The sequence below is a fragment of the Plectropomus leopardus genome, chromosome 8 (genome assembly GCF_026936395.1).
Source record: "Plectropomus leopardus strain MGB_pleo_1.0 chromosome 8, ASM2693639v1, whole genome shotgun sequence".
NCBI lineage: Eukaryota > Metazoa > Chordata > Actinopteri > Perciformes > Serranidae > Plectropomus > Plectropomus leopardus.
The window spans coordinates 33,445,660-33,470,217 of NC_142183.1; the positions used below are offsets into that span (position 1 = coordinate 33,445,660).

At 39.5% G+C, this 24,558-nt stretch overlaps 1 protein-coding gene across 1 annotated transcript; it reads right to left on the reverse strand.

Annotated features, from left to right (window-relative positions):
- Positions 1–1,681: 1,681 nt before the first annotated feature.
- On the reverse strand, positions 1,682–13,037 carry nkx1-2b (NK1 homeobox 2b). The gene is made up of 3 exons (XM_042492789.2): positions 12,557–13,037; positions 10,412–10,634; positions 1,682–2,717 (listed from the first exon to the last, which is right to left on the reverse strand). The coding sequence occupies exons 1-3, from the start codon at positions 12,875–12,877 to the stop codon at positions 1,972–1,974; spliced, it is 1,290 nt and encodes a 429-aa protein (XP_042348723.1). The 5' UTR covers positions 12,878–13,037; the 3' UTR covers positions 1,682–1,971.
- Positions 13,038–24,558: the final 11,521 nt, after the last annotated feature.

Sequence of the window (24,558 nt, forward strand, 5' to 3'; positions counted from 1 at the left end):
GGCGCTGGGTGTTGATGGTGAAAGTCGGGATGAGTTACTGATGCCACCTCACTTCAGAGAAAGAGAAAAGCCTGACTGATACGTCAACAGACAGGTTATAAGTTATCTATGTTTACATTTCTTCTTTTTATTCATAATAAAAAGGTCCAAACCCTCAGATGCGCTATTTAGGAAACAAAGAATAGAGAGGGAAAAGAGATCCAAAAATCCTTTTTTCCCCCTTGTAAAAGCCGTTTTGTGTGAAGTCGTTTCATTTGTACTTAATTCAAGCAAAGCTACTAATAATACCATATAATGATGCTATAATAGCTGTTAATAAGAATGAATCATCTGGACATCAAACCAGTAACCTCTCTGGTTAACTGCTGCTGCTGCTGGCTGCTTAGTGCTGCTCTTTCTACCCAGTTAGACACAGTGCTGAAATTAGCTGACCAATATGGAGAAATAATTATTCATATTGTTTGGCATGTGGAACTGTTTAATTGTGGTGCAACCTCCTTTATTTTAGTAGTGCATAATCACAAGTAAGAAATAACTGATGCACTGCAGCAGGTGTTTGTCCTTCTCTGTGTGCTGCAGGTACATGTTTTTGCTTGAGCAGTAATCAGCTAATGACCTCTGTAACTGTCCAGGTGCACTCAGGAAACTTAAGCAGAAACTCCCAGCAGCTGCTGGAGAAGAGCCTTCTAATCTGCCATCTACACATCTCTCTGAAGCATGCACATTTAGTCGATTATTTGTGGTCTCTGACTAACTGCTGTGTTGTCATTATTGTCGTTATTGTTGTTGTTATTACTGAATATCACGGTTAAATTTTGTTACTGATTAAATGCAAGTAGTCAAATTCAATAAAGTCAAATCCCAATCTTGTCTAGAGCACCAAAATGGCTAGAGCCGCCCCTGCCTCCACCTAAACCTGACCCACACCCTTAGCCCTCACCATGACCACCAAGGGTGGCACTATGCTTTAAAAGAGGGCAAACACTTCTCAACAGCGGAACGCACTGCAGTGACTCACTATCGCCTCTCAGGCCAGGATGTGTCATTACAGATGGGACGGCCAGTCCCTGGTTGTTCAGTAGTGGATATCTCTGCATACAAAACATTGGCATCTTGGACATAACGTCAGAGGTGTTACTTCCTCACACTCTGTTGATAGGGTTAGTTCATGTTTGAATGTTTTAAACTGAAATTATGCCAAAATCTTACATGTAGCTCCTTTAAGTGCGTCATGATATAGCAAAAATTGAGTTGTACTCGCTCTAAGTGCATTTGCACCGTGCTCTTAAGACCTTGTGCTTTTATAGATCATAAATAGGGCCCATGTCTTGTTAATCTGAGCTGGACCTGTAAAGGGTTACAAATGGTTGGTGCACTCAGTGAGAGGCTGTGAAGAAACCAACACAGATGTGGGTGAACGTGGAAAGTTTGAAGCCAGGACCTTCCTGCTGTCCTGTTCCACGAGAAAGAGCTCACTGGAGTACTTTTTCAGAGTTTAATTGTCTTTTTTTTTTAATATCAAAGTTGATATCATGTTGAGCGGATTCAGTACATCCAAGGGTTTTATGGAAACTGTCATCAAATTCAATAAATAACAGAAAAGAAAACAATCACAGCTGGAGTTACACGGTACTGACAATAGATCAAGCCATTCCTTAAGTCATAAATAAACATTCAATATTCATACAGACTTTTTTTTTTAACAAAGAAATCAACTATTTGTCTATTACGTAGTTTAAAACAGCATTCGGAATAGGGAGCTAGAACATAGATTTATGTACAGTTTCTGGTAGATATTCACATTCTATCAAAATAATCCGTTGAAATTAAAGCCTTCAAATGTTGGTAGTAAAAAGGAGAGCAGAGCTGAACACGGACAGTCTGTCTGCTGGAACTTTTCAGTCTCCCTGGGCTCAGAGTGTGTCTGAGGATCGTTCTGTCTGCTGTGTGTGTGTTTGTGTGTGTGTGTGTCTACAGGTGTGTGCTGTAGAAGGCGGGGGCAGCGTAGCTCTGCGTCCCCAGCATGAAGGGAGACAGGACGTGGCTGGCGGTGAGGAACGGCAGCTGGACCAGGCTGCCAGTTGGGGGGTGATGGTGGCCGGCGTAGCCAGCGTGCATGGCCAGGTGCCCGCTGATGGGAGGGGACGGGCTGAGAGGGCTGAGGCTCCCCAGACCTCCTCCTCCCCCCCCTGCTCCCGCACCTCCCGCACCTCCTGCGCCGGTGGGGGCGGAGGTGTCGGCTCCGGGGTTCTGTTTCTTCCACTTGGTCCGACGGTTTTGGAACCAGATCTTGACCTGGGTCTCAGTGAGGGAGAGCGACAGGGCCAGATTGAGGCGCTCACACACTGACAGGTAGCGTGTGGACTTGAACTTGTTCTCCAGTGCCACCAGCTGCTCGTAGGTGAAGGCAGTCCGGGCTCTACGGGGCTTCCCCGACTTGGAGTCCGAGCCGGAGCGCTTCCTCTTGGGTTTTCCTTGCGGGCCTTGGCCCCCGTTGGTCTGGACGGCGGTGATCTGGTCTGGGGACCCTCCTCCGGGGCTCTTGGTGTCTCTGCTGGTGTCCTGGTGGCTGTGCTGACCCAGGTCTCTGTCTCCATTGCTGGGCAGAGCCGAGCTGCTCTCCTCACTGCTGTACGGTCCGTCTGGAGCCTCTGAATCTGGGGTCCCAGATCTGTGGTAGTCATCCTCATCCTGACTTCTGTATACAAAACCTTCCTCTGGAAGTAGAAAGAGACAGACAGAGAGACTTTATTGTCCACCTCAATGGAAATTTGTCTTTGTCTTTGCTCAGACACAGTGAAGACAGCGAAGATACAAACACATAGAACAATACAACATTATACAAAATAGAATGGTGCAAACAGGCAGGTAGGAGCAATTGACTACAGCAAAACTTTAAATAAAAGCCTAGTCCCTTTTATCTAGCTACACATTTGAACAAATAAAGGCTTGTCTCATTCAGAGACACTCACCATGCAGATCATTTTTATAGAAGTTCTTTGGATATATAAAACCAGATTGTTGGCTACATGCTGGAGTTAATATTAATTATCTGCTTAAATTACACATATAAACATGTATCTGTTTAAACTTTTGTCTATATGAACATACTGCTCACAATGATAGCTTGGTAAGATTCTCACAATTCAGTCGTTCAGTTAATTTCACTGAAACTGTGAGCACAAAAGAAGACGTATAACTGGCAGAGTAAACAAGAGAAAAAAAAGAAAAAGATAAGTAGATGTAAAATGACAATTGTAAAAGAAGCTAAGGAAAATTGCCCAGTGAACTATATTCATAATTATAATAGTTATATATTTTAAATCATTTTACAGAATCATTTGGATTGTTTTCATTTTTATATGTAATTTCTTGCTCCTTTTTTTGTAGGTTTTTTGGGGGAAATTTTCAGGTAATTTTCTTGTACTTTGGTACATTTTTCATTTGTTGCTCATTACCTTCTTCCAATAATTTTAAAATGAATGAATGAATGAATGAATGAATGAATGAATGGATAAATAAATCCAAGCCAGGTTTCAAAGGGTTAAATAAATAATTTGATTCCCATCTTTGCTGAGTAACAGTTTTGTGTGAAAGGAAATAAAAACCTGTCCCATATAAATGCCTGTTGAGGTAATTGATTTAAGCAAATAACATCCCAGGCTGTTAAGTGAAGTTTTACGGCGTATAAATTTAAAAATTTAGCTTTCCCGAATAGAAATTATTCTGTGTTCATTGCCTGAATGGCAAATAGAATAAAGGACTTCCTACAAATGTTTTTTGGGACCCTACATCGACGGCCAGGCGGGTGCAGCTCAGCCTCTGAGTGTAATGGATGTGAGGGGTTTGGCTTTCCTGTGAACAGCGCTGTCAGATATATTGCTGAGCTGTTTATGTGATTTGCCAATCACCTTCCCTGATATCTTGGGGAGCTTGATTTTGCTCTTTGCACGCAAGTTGTCGTACCCTGCTGTTCTGTTTAATGATACAATGCTTTCACTCAGGCCTCTGGATGCCATTTCAAGTTTGTGTTGGCTGACACTAAACCTCCTCGGCTTCCAGATTAAAAACAGATGCTGACTGGCTCAAAGATGCTCTCAGGATTATCATTAAAAATCAGGGTGTCATCAATAAATGTGCCCAAGTACAGTAGTAGTGCCCGGGTATATTCCACACAAAATACACACACAGCAAAGAAAATGTCAAACTAACATCCATTACACAATCACAATTTGAAGCTACAGTAGGTAACTTTCATAAAAGATAACTTTTTGTCATGTTTGCTTAAACTGTCACCACATCCTGACAGTAGTACATGGAGCAGATCCTGACAGTCAGTGATAGTTTGAGCCAGGTCTGTGCAATAAATCGATTTTACTGATTAATGTCAATTTGTGGTTTAGCACAATTTTAAAAATGAAATGCTAGATTTTCTCTTAAATTACTCCCACTGCTCTCATTGAGCTTTGCTAGTTCTTAGTGCTTACCTCCTAGAAATGCACACACACACACACGACGACATGACAGCAAGCATAAATGAAAATGAAGCGTGCGTTCCCAAAAAAGTCTTGTCAGTTGTTTGAAACCGGTTCGGTTTTGCGATGTCAGATCTCAAACAAACCACTGTAAAGTTTGTGTCAAGGCTGTTGCAGCTAAAGGCAGCAGCATGACCAATTTATTTTAATATCTCAAAGAGAGGCAGCAGCCGAGTGGGAGAAATGTGTCTCACTGTGAGATGCAGAAGACTGCGTCAGCCCACAAACAGCCAGCATCCGACATTAGTGGAAGCATTTTCCCGCTGTGTCTCGTATGACAGGAGAGCGACCCGCTGCAAAGCTGCGACTGATGCAGTCGCGCTGCATATTGCCAAAGATACAGCGCCTGTGTATACAGAGGAAAAGCCTGCAGGTTTATCCACAGGCTGAAAACTATCCAACCCAGCTATGTGCTACCAGCCGCTCTGTGTCACCTGTACAACTGTACACGTGGAACGATCACATAGAGCTGGAGGTGATGTCATTTGACTCCACTACAACAGACCTATCACCAATAACATTATTTGTTTACATAGACCTAATGTTGAACAATAGTTGTACTATTTCAGAATTTTCAATACTCTACTGTTTCAACTGCAATACTGACTTGAAGCCCTCTACATTTTTCAGTTTGTTCATTTTTTTTGGGCCAAAATCTAAATGTAATTTGTTTTGAGTAATTCATTTGTCATTTGCAGTTTGTTTTTAAGAGGGGAAAAAATCAATAACAATCGAAAATCAAATCTGATGTGAAAATAAATCGGAGATTTTATTTTTAGGCCTCATCCAGCGCTTGTTTTGGAACACACCAGCTGCTTAGAGGTAACATTAACAACATCTTCTTCTTCTGATTTCAACATGGATTTCTTTTTGTTTTTCTCTCCACATACACTCCTCTCAGTGGTGGAGGTAGTTGATGAGGTGGGTCCTCTGGTTAGTTGTGTGGCTTACAGAGGAGGAAGTAGGTGTACTGTAAAACTTCAAATAAAAGCCAAGTCCCAGTTAAAGGCCCAGTCCCTTTCACCAGCCTGGTGTGGTTACACATTTTGACAAATAAAGGCCTGTCTCAATTAGAGGCCCGGTTACCATGCATTTCATTTTTATAGAAGTACTTTGGGTGTATAAAACTGGATTGTTGGCTCCCCGCTGGAGCTAACATTGGTTAGCTGCTTAGATCCTGCATACAAATAAGTAAATATGTTTTGAACTTTTGTCTGTATCGACATGCCACAGACATGGTTAGTGTGGTAAGATTGTCACAGTTCAATCATTCAGTTCATTTTACTGACACCATGAACACCTAAGAAGACGGAATTACCTGCATAGTCAACAATAAAGACGCTAAAAAAGAGATTAGTAGATATGGACGACTATTTTTTTAAAAAGCTGAGGAAAAATGTCTAGTGAACTATATTCATGATTATCACAACTATATATTTAAAAAATATTTCACAGATTTATTACAAATTTTAATTTTTTAAATATTTTTACTGTCATTTCCGTCTTTGCTTTTTTGGGCAAATTTTCTTCTTTTGTTGCTCAATGGCTTTTTTTTTTAATGAATAAATAAAATAAAGCCAATTTAGCCATGTTTCATAGGGTTAAATAAATGATTTAATTGTATTTCCCATTTTTGCTAAACAACAGTTTAGTGTGAAAGGAAATAAAAGCCTGTCTCATACAGACACCTGTCCCAGATATAAGCCTGTTGAGGTCAGTGATTTAAGCAAATAATAGCTTGGGCAATTAACTGAAGTTTTACAGGACTCTTCTATTCTAAACCGGCTTTGTGGCTGATAGGCGGGGGGAGAATGGTCCTCTGATGTCCACTTGACTCCTGCATTGTGCATTGTTCAGACAGTTATGACTCGCTTGAATTTTTTTCTGGATGCAATTTTGGCGCTCCCCTCAGGATGGCACCCAAGTTAAAGCCCCACCTGGCGCCCACCTATATCACCTATGCAAGTGCCACCACTGCTGACAGTACATTAGACAGATCCTGACAGTGGCACACAGATCGTCAGTGAAATTATCTGGTTCCTCCGGCTCCTCCTAGTGCTGCTAATGGCGTATACACAAATCTACTTCCCCTGAATGAAAACAAACAATCAAAGCCAGGAGGGTGTTCTCTCTCTCAGTCCAGCACAACATCTCCAGCAGGCGGCTTCAGGAAAAGCTTTGTAAAACACAAAAACTGAGAAATAACCATCAGCAATAAAAAAAACAGCTGCCCATCCCTCCTTAGCCAACAACATTATAAATGACAAAGAAAATAAACACAAGACCTGTCTTCTTCTGTGGAAGAGACTTTCAACAACAGTTTGTTTTTGCCTGTTTTTGGTAAAAAGGGCAAGCATTCACTGTGTTACAGACACTTCCTGGTTTTAAGTAGTGCTGATTGGTTGATTTTGTTCAGGCGTTGTGGATTCTAGCAAATGCCATCAGCAGCACTGGGAGGAGTCAAAGGAATCTGAGTTTTTCACAAATGATCTGTCTCATGCACTACTGCCAGGGCGTAGTGAGAGACAAAAGGTTATTTTTATAAAAAATGACCTGGTGTGTGTTTAACTGCGTGAAGCAAGAATAATAATCTGTGTGTGTGTGTGTGTGTGTGTGTGTGTTTGTGCGCACGCGTGTGTGTGTGTTTGATTGCAGTTCCTCTCATGGCCACTATGTTAGCCTTAAGAAAACTACTAAACCAACTAAAACCACATCTGTGTCATACAAACATATTAAAGTGCTTATAATGAATTAGCATGAATTATCTCCCAAACCTGGGGCATGATTAACCCATTAGGCCCCCTTTTCCTGCACATTACGTCCTGCTGCCTTTAAATGGAACACTGTGCTGTTGGTGTGTCACTTATGGTGATTTAACTAAACCCAAATGCTAGAGATATGCATTGCATAAACATAATTTCACTGAAATAATAAATTCATTCAATCTAATTTTTGAAACAGGGTGCCTCTATAAGACATAGCCTTTTTCATTTTAGTTTTTGTGTTTTGGAGGTGTTTAACACTAAATACACTTTTAATAAATCAAACGGGGTAATCCAGGGACCTTTAGGGAATTTGAGGTTTCCGGAGGACCCCAGGTATGAGTGTTACCTGCTTTGATCGAGTCATGACAAAGTCCACCTTTGTCCTTACGTGCAATTTAATGTACAATAAGGCAACTATCACAAAAAACTTTGATTGAAGTTAACAAGACAACAAACAGTATTTTTTAAAAAAAATAGTCTGATGAAATAAAATGGTTTGAATGAAGTTGGCAGCGTGGAAACATCGAAAACAGTCAATAAAAATCCCTGAGGCCTGTTCCTTTAATGCCTAATTGGATCATTTAAACGCAAATCATTAAAACTTTCCAAAGAGGAACTATTCACACACTTAGTCAAAGTTCTTGGTGTAAATATCATTATCAGCTAAACATTTGGAACGGAACCAGGCTGGATGAAAACACTAAAGAAAAGCAGGATGAAAATGAAATGTGGCCCTCTCTGTTTTCATAGTGAACACTTCTCTGTGTTCACCATCAGGTCTGCTGGAATATTCCCTCCCCTGCTGCGCTGTGTCTGCTGTGATATTCTGATGTTCAACATGATGAGTAAAAATGCAGGAGACACATTAATGCCCGTATCATTTCAGTTTATGCTTTGCTATATTAGCAACACATTTCAGTGACTATAAATGTGAAATCAATTACAGTAAACTAATTGGGGCATAGCAGTTTCAGGGTCACTAAGGGTCTGTGGCCCGAAAATCTGTTCAAGTGTTTATTACAAAATTGAAAAAAAGTCAAAAAAACAATTCTTAAAATATGATATTTTGCAATTGCTGTACAACAACAGGTTTAACAGAAGCATTCCTAATTCAATCTCTGACTTTTAATAATTCCGTTACCATCTCCAAATAAATACACCTAGTCGCGCTGAATAACCATTGTGTACTTTACAATTAGAATAAAATAAAAATAAAAATAAATATCTATAAAGTTCAGTCACACTGGTTTAGACTGGAATTTAAAAAAAAAGTATTGCAAATTTTTAAAAACATACTCTGTTAATCTTTAGCTAAACAAAATTACAGTTTTTGTTAATTTACAGACCATTATTCTTTTTTTCCTCCTCTTCTTTTGCTGCCCACAAATATTAATTATTATTTCATTTATTGTAAAAATGTTATTATGAAAGTTCAGGCTGACATTAAATTAGAAATGTTATTTTGCTGTTTTGTGTTCCAAATTAAAATGTCATATATTATATTTTAATGTTCAGTCCGTACTACATATTAGCATGTGATGGGCTATGGGCAAAAAATGTATTGGGCCCAAACATGGTGTCATTAATATATTAATGAGTAATTAATGGTGATGATTTTTTTTTCAATAGTTGACAGCATATACCTGCAAAACACAAACAAAAATCATCAATTTCATTTAAATGTAAATATGTTTACAATGAGGACCTTAATATTCAACATGAAATATTTCACAAAATTATTTAGCCTTTGATCCTCAACAGGGTTTAATAGAGTTATTTATGAGATGTTATGTCATTCTCAAAGTGCTCTTTTAAAGGTCAAATCCAACAGTGTGAAGGCTATTAGAGAATTATTCCTACTAATTGTTTGGAGATGAAAACATGTAGGCCTATAATTTTAAATCTTAAGGACAACTTCTGTGCATTATTCTTTTTGATGAATCTTACTTATTCTCTGCTCTGTAGCGTTTTGCTTAATTCGGTACAAGCATGTCTAAAATTAGTTTTACATTCAAAAGTTAAATTTGTTGTTTATTAATATTTGTACTCAGGCGCTATGCAATGAGCAAAGGTCAGACAAGTAGTGAAATTAAGTCTCAGTATTTAAGCACTAAAAAGAAATGAAAGACACGAAGAGTAAATGAAAGAAAACAAAACAGCCAAACTCATGCGGACTATAATCTAACAGCTCCACTGATCAAGCGCATAATATCAAACACAGGAAACGGAGCTGATTGGAGCTAATGGGTCTGAATGGAAGCTCACACACACAATACAAACTGCTGTTTGAAACAGATATTTACCGATCAATAATACCGATCACACACACGCACGCACAGACTCACGCACGCACACGCACGTATTGGCCAGTTACCTCAAGCCTTTTTTTCCTCTTTTAACTGAGCTTCAGTTAAAAGCGACGTGTGTTTTTCAGAGAGCTAACTGCTAATAATGAACATTTTACACTTCCTGTCAGAAACACACACACAAAGACGGATCTGCTGCTCTTTTATTTGTGGTTATGATCTGCAATCCAGAGAGACGATTTGGTGTTAAACTGGGTCTTTTTGTGTGGTACATCGCAGTAAATAGACGCATCCACAAAAAAATGCAAAACGGAATATCCCGTGGATATCACGCAGAAAATTACATTTGAAGGAATATCTAATAAGTTATCAATTCTAAATAATTATTTAGAAAAACAAAATAGCCTACAAAAATAAATAAAAAAAATAATAAAATAATTAAAACACACACACAAAATTGAATAGAAAAAAGCAAAAGAACCCGTTATTTCCCCGAACTTTGTTGTCGCCCTTGAAGAATAATTAAATTAAACTTAAATATTGACTCAAAATCATCCAACACAGACAAAACTTACATTGGGATTTTTTTTTTTTTTACCAAAACGAAAGTTATTTTAGAAGCCTAAATAAAAGCAGTTAGGCCTACTACATTGAATATCCGTTTACAGACATTTTGAGGGAGAGAAAAAAACACTGAGGGGCTGACTGGCGGGAAAATAAACATACTAAAAAGCAAACTAACATTAAAGGGGACATTAAAGAGCCTCAGGTTTAAAAGGTCAATTCCGTGTAAACTCGGACTTACTGCTCTGGTATTCTTCCGCTCCGTAGCAGCCTTTGCTGGGCTCCAGGCTGGGCTCGCGCTCCCCCGTGCCTCCTCTCCGGTTCTCCGCTCCGTACGCGCTCAGCTCGCGCTCACCTCGGTGGCTCGCGTGCTGCTGCTGCTGGAGTCGCCGGCTGCTCGTGAACTTGTTGGGATCCAGGATATCCAGTACGGAGAAAGAAGTGGTCCGGTGCCCGGTAGGGCCCTGCAAATAACGCACTGGAATCAGGCCCCTTCATTCACAATATTTATGTATTTTAACTGAATCCATTTTATTTGAGTGAGTGGCTCAATTTTTGTTTGAGTTTCCTTTATTTCCTCTTCGGCCCAGAGAATGTGATAATTGCTGAGTTGAATTAAAAATAAATAGATAAAACAAATACATATATTTTTTTCCGGATTCTCAATTTTAATCGAGTTACATATTCGTTTATAGGCTAAAATATGTTGATATTAATTTATAACGCCCGCCACAATCTTTTAAATTAATAGTAATATATTTAATATAAGTGTAAATACAATGATAATAATAATAATAATCTAAAAGATGAAATGAATAATACATGTAGTAATAAATACCATATATTCTGTGAAATACAGGCAGTACAGTATAAGTGTCCGCATCTGTAAATAGTGTTAAAGCACTGAGGCAAACTATGACCTGAAGGCAGACAAACACCACTGTCAACAGCACACATCACAGCCAATAAAACTGTATTCATAAAGCAAACAGCTACAACATGAACCAATCAATTTCCCATATCCAATATGTAGCGATCAATCAGAAAGCAGAAGAATCGATGCCATTTTTATTTAGGTCTGGCGTTGAAGGAAAAGTACTGACAAAAAAAGAATTAAAACCTTATTTTATTACTTCAACATGAATTTAAAACAAACACGCGCGTTTTATTTCAGGTAAACATTCATTTATGATTTCCATAAAATCCCAAATCTTCCTATAATTTACACCAGCTTGACCCCGCGCGTGCACACCATGTTTACTATATGATATAGATATGTAGACTGAATTTATATCCTTAAGATTTATGTCGTGCCAAAAAAAGGTGGCTAACTGTATGAAGCAGATAAAAGATGGTGCAGTGGCTCGGTGTGCACTACATCCTGATTAGGATCATTCATTTATTAATGAGGCCAGTCTGGAGCATGTCGACATGAATAATCCCACATTAATAATATCATAATTCCCTCTTTAAATAATCCGAGGGAGGGTAGAAGACCCAGGGGCCTATTAACATCTGACGATAAGAAGATCACACTTTCTGATCATGCTATTGTGTGATTAGAAATAATCCTTTATTTAAAATGCGGAAGAGTTTGTGATACACCTGATGGGTTGTAAACTATGATAATGATATTTAATCCAAAGATGTAAATATAAGAGTTTTTCTTTTGATAATTTACAGAACCATTTTTTAAAATGTTTTTATTAATCTTGGGAATCTTGGAAAAATATTTTCGTTAATCTTATAATTATTCATTTTGCATTGTTTCTTTATGACGCAATTCACATTAAATTACATGTTTCTGAAATTGTTAAATTCGCATGTTAATTTTTTTTTCTATCGATTTCCAGCGCAATGCTAGTTTTGCAGAAAGAAGTCCATTTCCACGTGAGCTTTTATGGACACGCATTTTCCTGGTAGCCTATCTGTATAATTTATTTTTATTGTTTGCCATCACATTACCGCAGCAAATTGGCTGTTAATTTTACTGCTATATCTTAATTAAGGCCTCATCTGCCTGCTTCAATCGGACAGCCACAACATGACAACACTGGCCCACGGGACGTTTTACATCACGAGACTTAAGTACCTTAAAAAACTGAACAAAAACAAACAAATGAACATCACCTCTTTTTTGTCTTTTTTAATGTTTAATGTCATGTTTAACTTTCGGGAGTTAATTTACGCGCTATGATGCAATTCTACTTTTCTGCAACTTTTAATGACAAAATTGCCTTGTATTTTCATGCAATCTACAATTTTGCACACTATTTCTGTTGTGTCGCATCCAGATTTATTTTGCATTTCACTCTTTGTTTTTTCAATGTTTTACTGCACATTTCCTTAGAAAAAAAATCCACAAAGTTTGCTCCCATGCATGTACCTGCTGTGGCGGGGCTAACACCGGGTTCGTCGGCGGAGGTTCCGAGTGGTTCTCCCCGGCCTGAGCGTCTCTGCCTCCGGCCACCGCGTTGGAAAAGAGCCGCTTCTCTCCTGGAGCCCCTCCGTCCAGCAGCATGTCCCCGCTGTCCGGGCCCACTACGGTCTGGACCCCGTCCCCGCCGCCGGGCACCGGTACCGCTCTGTCCCGACTCATCACCGGCTGCACCGCGTCCGCCACGGGCCCTGCTACGGCTCTGTCCCGGCTTATCACGGTCTGGACCCCGTCCGCTCCGGGCCCCGGTACCGCTCTGTCCCGGTTCATTGGCAACTTCACTCTCCCTGTCCCATATAGCCTATCAAGAATCCGGGTTAAAAAGCAGGAGCGCTTAAAAAATGAAAAAGATTCTGAGCAAACCGGTTTAAAGGGACAGTTTGGTGTTCCTGTAAAAACTTGACACCGCAGGCCGGTTCATGAGTCCTGTCAACATCCGATGTGAGCTGATGTTTTCAGCCCGTTAAAGTTTCCCGGGGCTTCAGCGGGGTCCCGTCTAAACTTGTTCTCTCCTCCTCTCCGGCTCTGTCCCCTTCATTCTCCGCTTCCACCGCGCCAACACAACGTCTCCGGTGATCTAATGTCTGTCTGTCTTGTCCGCCGCCGTTATCCTGTGTTGGCACACACACATAAACAGCGCTCGGCGTCCCGACCTCCAGCCTCGCGCGCTCTGTCTGGTCACCGGTGGGTGCGCGCGCTGGAAGCCTGACAGGAGTTGAAGGCGGGACGGACGCTGATCTATCTCTCTAATAGTTAAAACTAGCTCGCGCCCTCTCTCTCTCTTTCTCCCTCTCTCCCCATTAGTTAAGTGAAGCCTCCTCTCTCCTCCCTATCTTCTCTCTCTCTCTCTCGCTCTTTCTCTCTCGCTCCTTCAGCTCGTGCAGCTCTGAACGCCTTTTTTGGCTTTTAGCTGGCCCCCTCGAGGAACCGCTATCATATACTCACATATGTCTGTGTATGTGTGTGTTTGTGCGTGCGTGTGTGTGTGTTTGTGTGTGTGTGTGTGTGTCCGTCTCCCTCCTTATTTATGCATTCCTATTCAACTCTACGGGTTGTAATTGGCTACAAATGAATCCCACTTCCACTAATAGTCTATTATCTCGGGGCTGCGCGCGCGGAGTGTTGCGGTCCGGGCCAGTTCGCTTGTCGAGCACGAGGAGAGACAGAGCAGGAAGCGCGCGCCGGCTCTTCTCAGTGTATAGGCCAGGGGATACTCAACTTTTTTAAAAAATTCGGGCCACTTTTTAAAAATGTCAAGAAGCCAGGGGCCAGTTGCAACAGCACCTTACATGTGTCTAGGATTTTGGGACGTTTCTAAGATTTGAGGGCACTTCTTGGATTTGTGGAGTGTAGGGTGTTTCTAGGATTTTTGGACATTTCTGAGATTTTAGGAAGTTTCTAGGAGTAGGACGTTTCTAGGATTTTAAGACGTTTCTAGAATTTTAGAACATGATGGATTTAAGAACGCTTCTGAGAATGTTTCTAGGATGTTAGGACATATCTTCAATTTACGCATGTTTCCAGGACTTTTGGACATTTCTAGGATTGTAGGATGTTTACAGGATTTTAGGACATTTCTAGGACTTCAGGGTGTTAGTAGGAGTTTAGGGTGTCCAGGAATTTAGGATGTTTGTAAGATTTTAGTACGTTTTTAGGATTTTAGCATGTTTAAAAGAATTTAGGACTTTTCTTGGATTTTAAGACATTTTTAGGATTTTAGGATGTTTTGAGGATTTTAAGAAAATTCCAGAATTTTAGCACATTTCAAGGACTTTATGTGATACGATCTTTGGACGTTTTTAGGATTTTAGAACATTTCCAGGATTTCTTGATCTGTAGGATCTTTGGATTTTCCTAGGATTTTAGGAAAGGATTTTCTAGGCTTTCAGGATGTGTCTAGGATTTTAGGATGTTTCAAGGTTTTTAAGAATTTTCCAGGATCTTGGATGTGTGTAGGATTTTAGGACATTTATAGGATCTTAGGATGTTTGGATTTTAGAAAGGTTCTCAGATTTCAGGTGTTTTTAGGATTTTAGGACATTTTTTAGGTCTTTAGGATATTTTTAGGATTTTATGTCATGTCAAGGATTTTTAAAAAAAATAAAAGCTTATTTTGATGTTGTTTCATGCACTCTGGCACCTTATGTATACTAAAAGTAAAAAACAATTCCCAGTGTGAATCACTTTTTTTTTATTGTGAATTAGAAAATGGTTGGGGGGACACCAGACGGCCAGATTTGGCCTTCAGGCTGTAAATTTAGTATCACTGGTGTAGGTTCACTGAGCATAACATGTTCATTTGTTTACATGTTAGCATGCTAGCAGGTGAAACATTAGAGCACAGGTGTGCAGGTATGTTGACAATATTCAATTCCAAGTCCTGATAGCTAGAATTAGTGTTAACTAGTGTGCAGCAGAGTTACAGTAGCTGGTGTGTTGCAAGGTTAACTGGCGTGCGCTGTAATTGATGTGTAGCTGATGTGTAATGCGTCGCCTCGCTCAGCTTTACTTGTGCATCCACATGAAAGGAGCCCTTATCTTTAATGCAGATTCCAGGGTAGGGCCTCTCCTCAAAACTCAATTACGGCCTGAATAAAGCCGGTAATGTCCCCGCTGCAGTGAAATATTGATTCCTAATCCTTGGCAGTCATTACTATGCCAGAAAATAATAGACCACAGAATTGGATTTTGATTTAACACACGACGTGTTTATTCTAATGCTAGGGACTTAATATTCCGTTGACTCTCATTTTCAGCCACAGAGGAGAGGGGAATAGTGATGGAGGCTCTGACGCCACACTTTTTATATTGTTGTGGAAGAAATTAAAAAAAGAAAGAAGGGGGTGATGGGACATCTTTCCTGTCCGCCTCCCCGGCCCTAATACACAAGGTCAGCTCCATGTAATTGCCTTGCTCAATGATCCTTAGGAGGAAGAAATTAAAAGTTGAGCAAAATAATGACTGAAACAATGAGACATGATTAGCCAATCAGAGAGCTAAACCCATTACGGGAGCCTTTTGATCTACTTCCTGCTTCCGCCTGCAGGCTTTATGGCTTTATTTTAAAACAGTCAATATATTAACCATATTAAATATCACAGCAGCTTATTCACCTTGGGAAATATTAGCATTTTAACTATGGTGGAAGAGAACTATAAAGCACCGCCAACACACACTGCTACAGGAACAGCGAACAGAGAAGAAATCAGCCAAGTGAGTATAAAAGAGTATGAGATAATATTATATATATATACTTTTTTCATCTGCAGATGAAGTCAGGCAGCCTTTCATGGATTTGTCTGACAGTAGATAAATGCTAGGTTACAGTGTCAAATTAAAGATGTGTAATAATTTATGCCATAAAAGATGTCGTAGTGTAAGTTGAAACATCAGTCTAACTATTTCACATCCCATAAATAGCACAATTAAATAATGACACAATTAAATAATGACTTGCCTTTTGACTTTTGACCCTTGTACCAAAAAACTAGAGGCTACAGCAAAAATATGTATAATAATAATGTAACAACAACAACAACAGCAATAAGAAGAAGAAGAATGATGCCAATAATGTGGTAATAATGGTAAATAAATATTGTGTAATATGATAATAAAAATGCAAAAAACAAAACAAAAAAAGACATTAAAAAATAAAAATGAACACAAAAGGAAGGGTACGCTATACAAACATTTACAGTAAAATATCTTCATGTAACATTGTGTGTGAGTCTGTGTGCATGTGTGTATCAGGAGGGGGTTACTGGCTTATTATTAATAATTAACTTAGAGAGAAGAACTGCAAAATGTTCTCTGTTAGCAGTCCTTTTTGCCTAATTTTATTATTGTTATGAGGACAGTTACTCGTCACTTTGATAGTAGCACTGTAACACACACACACACACACACACACACACACACTCACACACACACACAGTGGCAGTCCTGGTTCCCACAGTGTGTGCCAGCAGACACTGTGGGAACGCTCCCAAGCCTCTCCCTCTCAGCAGCCAGCCAGCATGTATACGTGTGTGTGTGTGTGTGTGTGTGTGTGTGTGTGAAAGAGAGAGTCTTGTGTCTATAATTATTCTAATGAAGGTTAACGAGCTCTGCTCAGCCTCCTCTTTATTAAATTAATCTCAGCCAGTAATGAATCATAATTACTATAATTAGCAGCTTGAGCTGCCTGATCTCACACTGGTGGCTGGTCAGAGTGAGGTGATGATACCGCGGCTTTCATCACACGGACAACCTTCATCTCCTCGGCCCTCTGCTGTCTCCTCTGCCTCTGTCTCTGCTGAGGTTAAACACATATCAGATCCACACTGAACATTTATTAAAAAGGTGTCCTATTGTTATGCCTCCCCCACTAATGTGATGCCGTTAACACTGTTTCTATTACACAACTGATCAACATTTCATTGGGTGAATTCTGAGACACAGTTCATATTGTGTGCATGAATATGCATTCCTCTGATTATTGTTAAAAGTATAAAATGCTTCCTTTTATTGATATTCCATGGGACACTCTGGTAACCCAATTATTCTCACCTATGACCAGCAGGTCAAATCTGGCACCTGATAGCGTGCTGGGGGCCCCCCCAACCATTTTCAGTTTCACAATAAAAATAGAGTGATGCACACAGGCAGTTGTTTTTGTGCTTTTAGTATACATAAGGTGCCAGAGTGCATAAAACAGCATCAAAATGGAGCTTGTTTATAAAAAAAGGTGCCAGTGGAGGATCCCCTGCACATGCCAAAGAGGTCAGCAAAATTCTAGAAATGTCCCAAAATCAAAAATGCCCTAAAATCCAAGAATGTCCCAAAATCCAAGAAAGACCCTGAAATCCTATAAATAAATTAGGTCCATTGGAGGATCCCCCACACACCCCAACAGAGGTATTACCAAAGCCCCTAATGTGCTGCAATCCTAAACATCTCCTATAATCCCAGAAATGTCCTAAACTCCAAAAAATGTCCTAAAATAGTAGATATGTCATAAAGTCTTAGAAACATCTCAAAATCCTAAAAATGTCCTACGATCCTAAAAATATGTACTAGACTGGCCCCCGGCCTCCTGTTATTTTGCAAAAGTGGCCCCCACGCAAAGCAAATTAAGTATCCCTGCTGTATCCCAAAAACATATTTGCTACATATACTGGTCATAGTTTTATACATGCATAAATTCATATACTTGCTTTTGTGAAAAATGCACATCTTTGCATGCATAATGAAAATATTGCATCAAATAGAGTTTTTTTTCTTGATTGTTCCAAAGCCTTCATATCTCACCTATCGTGCAGAGTACAAACTCCACTCAAATTCTTAAACGCTAAACTAAACATGAAATATCTCTTTCCTTCCCTCTCTTTCTCAACTAAATCTGAAGAGGCCTGTCAGAGCTGGACAGGTTTGACAGGATGTAGTGACAGGAAACACTGCATACTTAGAAATAGATTTGAAAACTGTAAAAACATTGCATACTAACACAAAATGCCTGCAACAAAAACTGACATCTGTCTACAACCACTGGCTTTCAAAAGCCCATATCACTTTAACCTATTTTTTTATTATTTAACAAATAGTTCAAATTATTTTCTCGTCTCTGACTCCATCCCTGTCTCCCCCTTCTTTTTTCATCCATCTCTGTGCTTCCTCCATCCCTCCTGTTTTTCTATTTGGTGTCTTTTCAAGGTTCTATATTTTAGATTAGCCCTCCTCCTCTTCCCCATTACAGGAGTAATAGCCCCCCATCCTCCACTCACACACACTTGACCCACACACACACTCCCCGCCCCCCACCATACACACACATACCCACAGTTAGACACTCAGATAACATCTGACCTGAAGAATTAATTAAATATGATAGCTGATTAAAAATAGCATAACTAATAGTGTAATATCTCAAGCTGTCGTCTTTAATAGTCAACATTGTGTGTGTGTGTCTTATCTGCTGCAGACAGACGCTCTCACTATTGATTCCTGTTCATTTCAGTTGTCAGGCAGACCACTCAGCTCATCTGGAATCATTAAACTCTACTGTCTGCCTGTCTCTGACTGTCTCTGTCTCTCTGCCTGTCTCTCTCTCTCCGTGTCTCTGTCTTTGTCCTACCTGATTCTCCTACTTTTATCCATATTTAATTCTTCCAAAAACTGACAAAACTGAAACTGTGCAGTATGAATCCAGGTAATATCAAAATCACTAAGTGAGTGTTAGTACTATTGTGAAGGGTAACTACTTCTGTGCCACAGAGCTCCATTGTTGTTAAAAACACACAGTGAGCCACACTGTTGCACTGGGTGACGTGTTTCTTCAATACTATGAACACACACACACACACACACACACACACACACACACACACACACACTGTATTTTGTTTTTATTCTTTACGTAATCCCACATTTACGGCCCTGCTGTGACAAATGTGGAGCACCAAATGTAAATTAATTCACCACTGACAATAGTCCCCAACAATTGCTTGATTTTTTCTCGTTGAGTAACATTATATAAATGTGGACACATTTTTCTTCAGTAATGCCTGGACATGAGTCCTTGCTGTTTTAAAGATGATATTAGCCGTTTGTAATTGATTCCATATGATTATTTTTCTTTCAGTCTCTGAAAGAAATTTTGTTATTTCATATGTAGCATAGGCATATTTCCAGTAGTTATATATTTCCTCTGAATTTTGCTAAAAGAAATTAAGGCACATCCACTAATTTAAGTTCACTACACTTGCAGAAACTCTATGAGACTAACCTCACATGGTGAAAGAGCTAGGTTGTCTCTCTCTCTCTCTCTCTCTCTCTCTCTTGTTTTTGATTGTCTTTAAGTGTTTGAAAGTAATTTTAATGTCTTCTTATTTTTATTATTGTATTTCATGATCTGTGCCCCTGTAAAGCACTTTGAATTGCCTTGTGTCTAAAGGGTGGTATATAAATAACTTGCCTTGCCTTGCCTTAAATGTGTGTGTTGCCCTTAACATTTTTATGTAATAATAATATTAATAGCTTCCCTTATTCTATTTTTCCATCCATCTGTGTATTTATGTGTGTGCAACAAAACAACAACAACAACAACAACAACCAGAGTCCCAAGGATGTAATCTTGGGGAACTTCACTATACTCAGGATGTTGGTCTTATGAAAAACTGCAATGGCCAGCATTTCAAAACAGATTCAAATCAAAATGAACAGGTTCCATGAAAACACAAAACCCAGCTATGGGTTGTCTATCTCTCATTCCCTTTGGACCACCCTGTTTGTGGCTCTTAGCCCAAAGCCAATTTGTTCCTACTGAAGATGGTGAGCCTTGTTGATTTTTAATTGCTCATTGAAGTTTTAGAACTATTTAACATAGAAGAGAAAGATGCAAACACAATACTTGTTGGTAAATACATTCGCTGTTGGTTTGGGTCTATGCATAGTTGACAATAAAAAAGAATTTTGTTGTCCTTTTTCTTTAACCCTTTAAAAACCTAAGAAAATAGACTTCAGTCAGCAATTTAAGAAGAAAGGACCTAAAAATGGTCAAGAAATTAGTAAAACGTCCAAGAGAATTAACTGAAAAAAAGAAAAAGATACAAAAACAAAACAGAAAAGAAACTAAGGAAACAACATAGAGATGACTTGCAAAAATATAATATAATATAAATAAATAAATAATAAATAAATATAATTTTTTTTTTCCTTTCATTTTCCCCTCGCTTTTTAAAAATCAGTCAGTCATTTTCTGTAACCGCTTGTCCTCGTAAGGGTCGCAGGGGGGCTGGAGCCAATCCCAGCTGTCATCGGGCAGAAGGTGGGGTACACCCTGGACAGGTCGCCAGACTATCGCAGGGCCGACACATAGAGACGAACAACCATAAACACTCACAGTCACACCTAAGGGCAATTTAGAGTCATCAATTAACCTGAGCTGCATGTCTTTGGACTGTGGGAGGAAGCCGGAGACCCCGGAGAGAACCCACGCGGACACGGGGAGAACATGCAAACGCCATAAAAATAATTTGCAAAATTTTTCTAATTTCTTGCAATTTGTAATACATTTATCAACAAGCTTATTGCCCTTTTCCCATGTTTTTGAAATTTTTGGAAGGTCAAAGGTTTAAATACATTTGAAGGCTTTTAAAAGCAGTGTAAGGGAAGTGGTGTTGCTCCAGGTTTTAAAGGGTTAAAAATAAGTTATATCTTGATAAAATATATTTCCCTTAACATTTCGCTCTTGATTTCCTCTTTCTTCCTCCCTGACAGTTAAAAACTAGTTATAAACCTGTAGGAATAAACTCGGAGAGACACAGTCTTGAGGGTTATTTTTCTCTTCATAATAAAAGCCCCTTCCCCCGCTGTTAGTGCTCGAGTGATCTATGTATTCAGTCAGGAGCATTATGGGCAGACATGTTGGTGTTTGCTTTAATTCCAATGAGAGCTCTGACTCCTGTGACCGGGGTATTCAATCAAAGGCCCTTTAGGTCACAGGAGATGGAGAATTACACACTGGATGTGGTGTTGGCGGTCCTGAGCTAAATGTGACACTTTGCTTTATTAGGAAATGTTGATGAGAAAGAATATGGATGGATGGATGGATGGATGGATGGATGGATAGATTGGTATAGAAAGAATTTGGTTGGATGGATGGATGTGTGGATGGATGGATGCTTTCGATGGATGGGCATAGAAAGAATTTAGTTGGATGGATGGTTTGGATGGATGTGTGGACGGATGGATAGATGGATTTGGGATGACAGACAGGTGACTTCGCCTTTGCGTCCCCACCTGACTGGAGGTAATTGTGGTGATCTCTGTGGTAACCCTGAGGTTAGGCTGAGACAGTGGGGCCAGATGAGTTTTTATTGGTGGAAGTCACAGCTCAATGATCAGTGTGTGTGTATGTGTGTGTATGTGTGTGTGTGTGTCTGTTCGTGTTCTGAAGCAGTTAGTTTAGCTATAGATACAGTTTTTCACTGAAACGTCCACACTGCAAACATAAAATCAAACTGTAATCATCTTTGTCAAGCAACAGATGAGTTTTTCCTGTAACTGTTGCTCCACTTGATATTAACACCATTTCGAAAACAAATAAACACATTAGTGTGGACAGTGTAATGTGTCAACTTAAGTGCAGGTGGAAATTTTGGTCAAAGATGGATTTAAACTGAATTTACAATAATGACAAGTTGCTGCCATGGCATTTCTCAGTCAGATCCTCCCCTCACTTGTCTACAGGTCTACCCTCATCCAAATACACTTCTTGCTCCAAACGACCGAGACAGTAACAGCCAAAATGTCAAACTCGCAGCTTCGAGCCCACAAACCAATGAGTGACATCACAGTGACTACATCCACTTCTTTTATACAGCGAGTGATTTCCCTCAGTGCATTCTTTAGCTCACGGTCAAATCTCTAAACTGCTTGGCGACATCGTTAATGTTTTTAATATTTCAGTCCAAGGCCTCAGTGTGGTTCTGGTTGATCTAACAAACAATGACACACAAAATGCTGACCAGGCACTGTGCTTACACACACACACGCACACACACATGACCAGCAGATCAATATTTATGAGCTATCATGCTCCTGACAAAGCAGGAAATTATGGCAGCCAATCAGTGCAGTCTCAGTCTCAGAAATATCATTACATTGTCTGCTAAATGCTTAATCAATTGATCATTCATCAGCTTCTCCTGCACTAAATAATACTGACTTACTTCTGTCTGTAGAAATCAAAACACTGGTGGCATGGAACTAAAGTTACTGTTTGGTTCTGTCTTCCATGTTAGTAAGTGATTGTATATGTCTCAGGTATTCAAGCATAGAACTCCACAAAACTGCATCCACTTTTGAAGTGGATACTTTATACTCATAGATTTGTCATACCCTAAAGAGCTGTGGCTCATTGATACCTGACAAACAAATCCAAAAGTGTACTGAAAAAACAAAGACAACGATTTTTAAAATTAGTTCTAACATGGACCCAAGACAACTCAATTTCAGCCTTCAGTGTACACTGTGGGAACTGTACAGTGAGGGAATTTTATATAACTCAACTGTTTACATTTTATCAAGGCCCAAATATATGCATATTTAAGGGTAAGGTCATATGACTGACAGGCTAATGCCTCATATTCAATTTGAAACTGTGGTAATTTAATAAAAGTAGTAATTTGATTCATTTAAATTTGTTTGGAGAGTGGAGTCAGAACCTTTACCAATATCCCTATATTAGTTTGAATACACTGCATTCACACATTCAAACAGGAGCAAAAATTTAGGTCAATGAGTGCTGCTCTTGGGCCCTGGAGTTGATTATTTTGGCCATGAATGCTAATGTAAAGATGTTGTCATTTCAGTCTTTGTAGAAATTCATGCAATTAAACTAAATTTATGTTGATATCCATACTGACTTATCAAATAATATACACCTGCTCAATAAATCCTACCTTTGCCTTTTTTATGTTTCAGATTTTTTGACACTAGAAAGGTGATTTAACTCTGATTTTTGAGGCCATATAGAGATGACACTAAACAGCATTATGTTGAAAGGTCTCATCTTCACAGTAAAATAGAAACAGTCACTAGAACAGCAGCAAACAACATCTTCAGGTACAGCGATAATCGAACAATACTTAAATCAATGATTACTGTTGCATCTCATTAATCCAATTATATAGGCCTCACATACTAATGCTCAGTATTATGCTGATTTGATACGTCAGTTATTCATGTGTTTATTACTACTGTTGACTGTCCATACAAACAGAGCTTGCAGTTATAGTCAGAGTGAACATCTCGGCATATTCCAAGGAAACTGTCAAGAATCCACCTGCTGGAGGAAGTAAGCAATGGCTAAAGATGTTGAAAATGTTCCACTCAAATAAATGTTGCATTTTTTGCATCTCATTTGAAGTAATTTGTGCTCATCTCCCTCAGACACATGGAGGCAGTGTAGTGTTTAGTTGTAAATTGGGAGCGGTTGTAAGCGGTTTATTAGCTGTCTGCATGTGCACTGAGCATCAGAGTCAACAGTAAACTCAACTGTACACACAACAGGACTGCAATGAAATATGCCATAAAATTACCATGAAAGAAACTGGCAAACGGATTTTGACAGTAATGTTAATCTGGGTGGTGGTACAAGAATCAGTCCAGTGTGAGGTGATGAGAGCAGCGGTCCTGCTTTAAAAACCTGAAATCACTTTAAGGTCTTTGTGGGTCTTCAGGGCTAAAATGGTTAAACATAACACCTTATTCTCAGAGTGGCTCTTTCACACAGTAGCAATGATATCTCCACTGCACAGTCCTTCAGTGTGAATGTGTGTGTTTGAGTGTGTGTGTGTGTGTGTCAGTGATTGGTTTCTGTTTTATGGACTGGCTAGCAGAGTGCTAGTAATCCTTAGAAATAAATCTGCTTTATTTGACCTTAGTGTTAACTCCAATAAAATACGCTTTACTGCTGCGAGGAGACACACACCTACACACACACCTACCAACTACACACACACACACACACACACACACACACACACACACACACACACACACACACACACATGGCCAGCTATCAGGTCATAGCTGGCCACTTGACAACATTTCAACATTTATAAGGACACAAGGAGGGAAACCTTCTCTCCACCAGACTCCACTCACGTTCCTTCAGCTAATGAAACTGCAAGCTGTTGTCCTGTGGCCTCATGTTACAGACGAAAACACTGGGGAAGGTAAACACACACACAGTCTACACACCCTTTTCAAGCCTCCCACCTTTCCAGGATGAGTATATCTGTATGTTTTCCATTTACAGTTGCAAATAATTTGCTGCATTCTGTGATTTCTGAGTTCCCAATTCCACTCTGTGACTTCATTGGCTACTGTTACATGCACACTTGGGGTTGACAGATTATCGGTCTGGCTGATTATCAGGGCCAATATTTGGCATTTTGCTGATTATA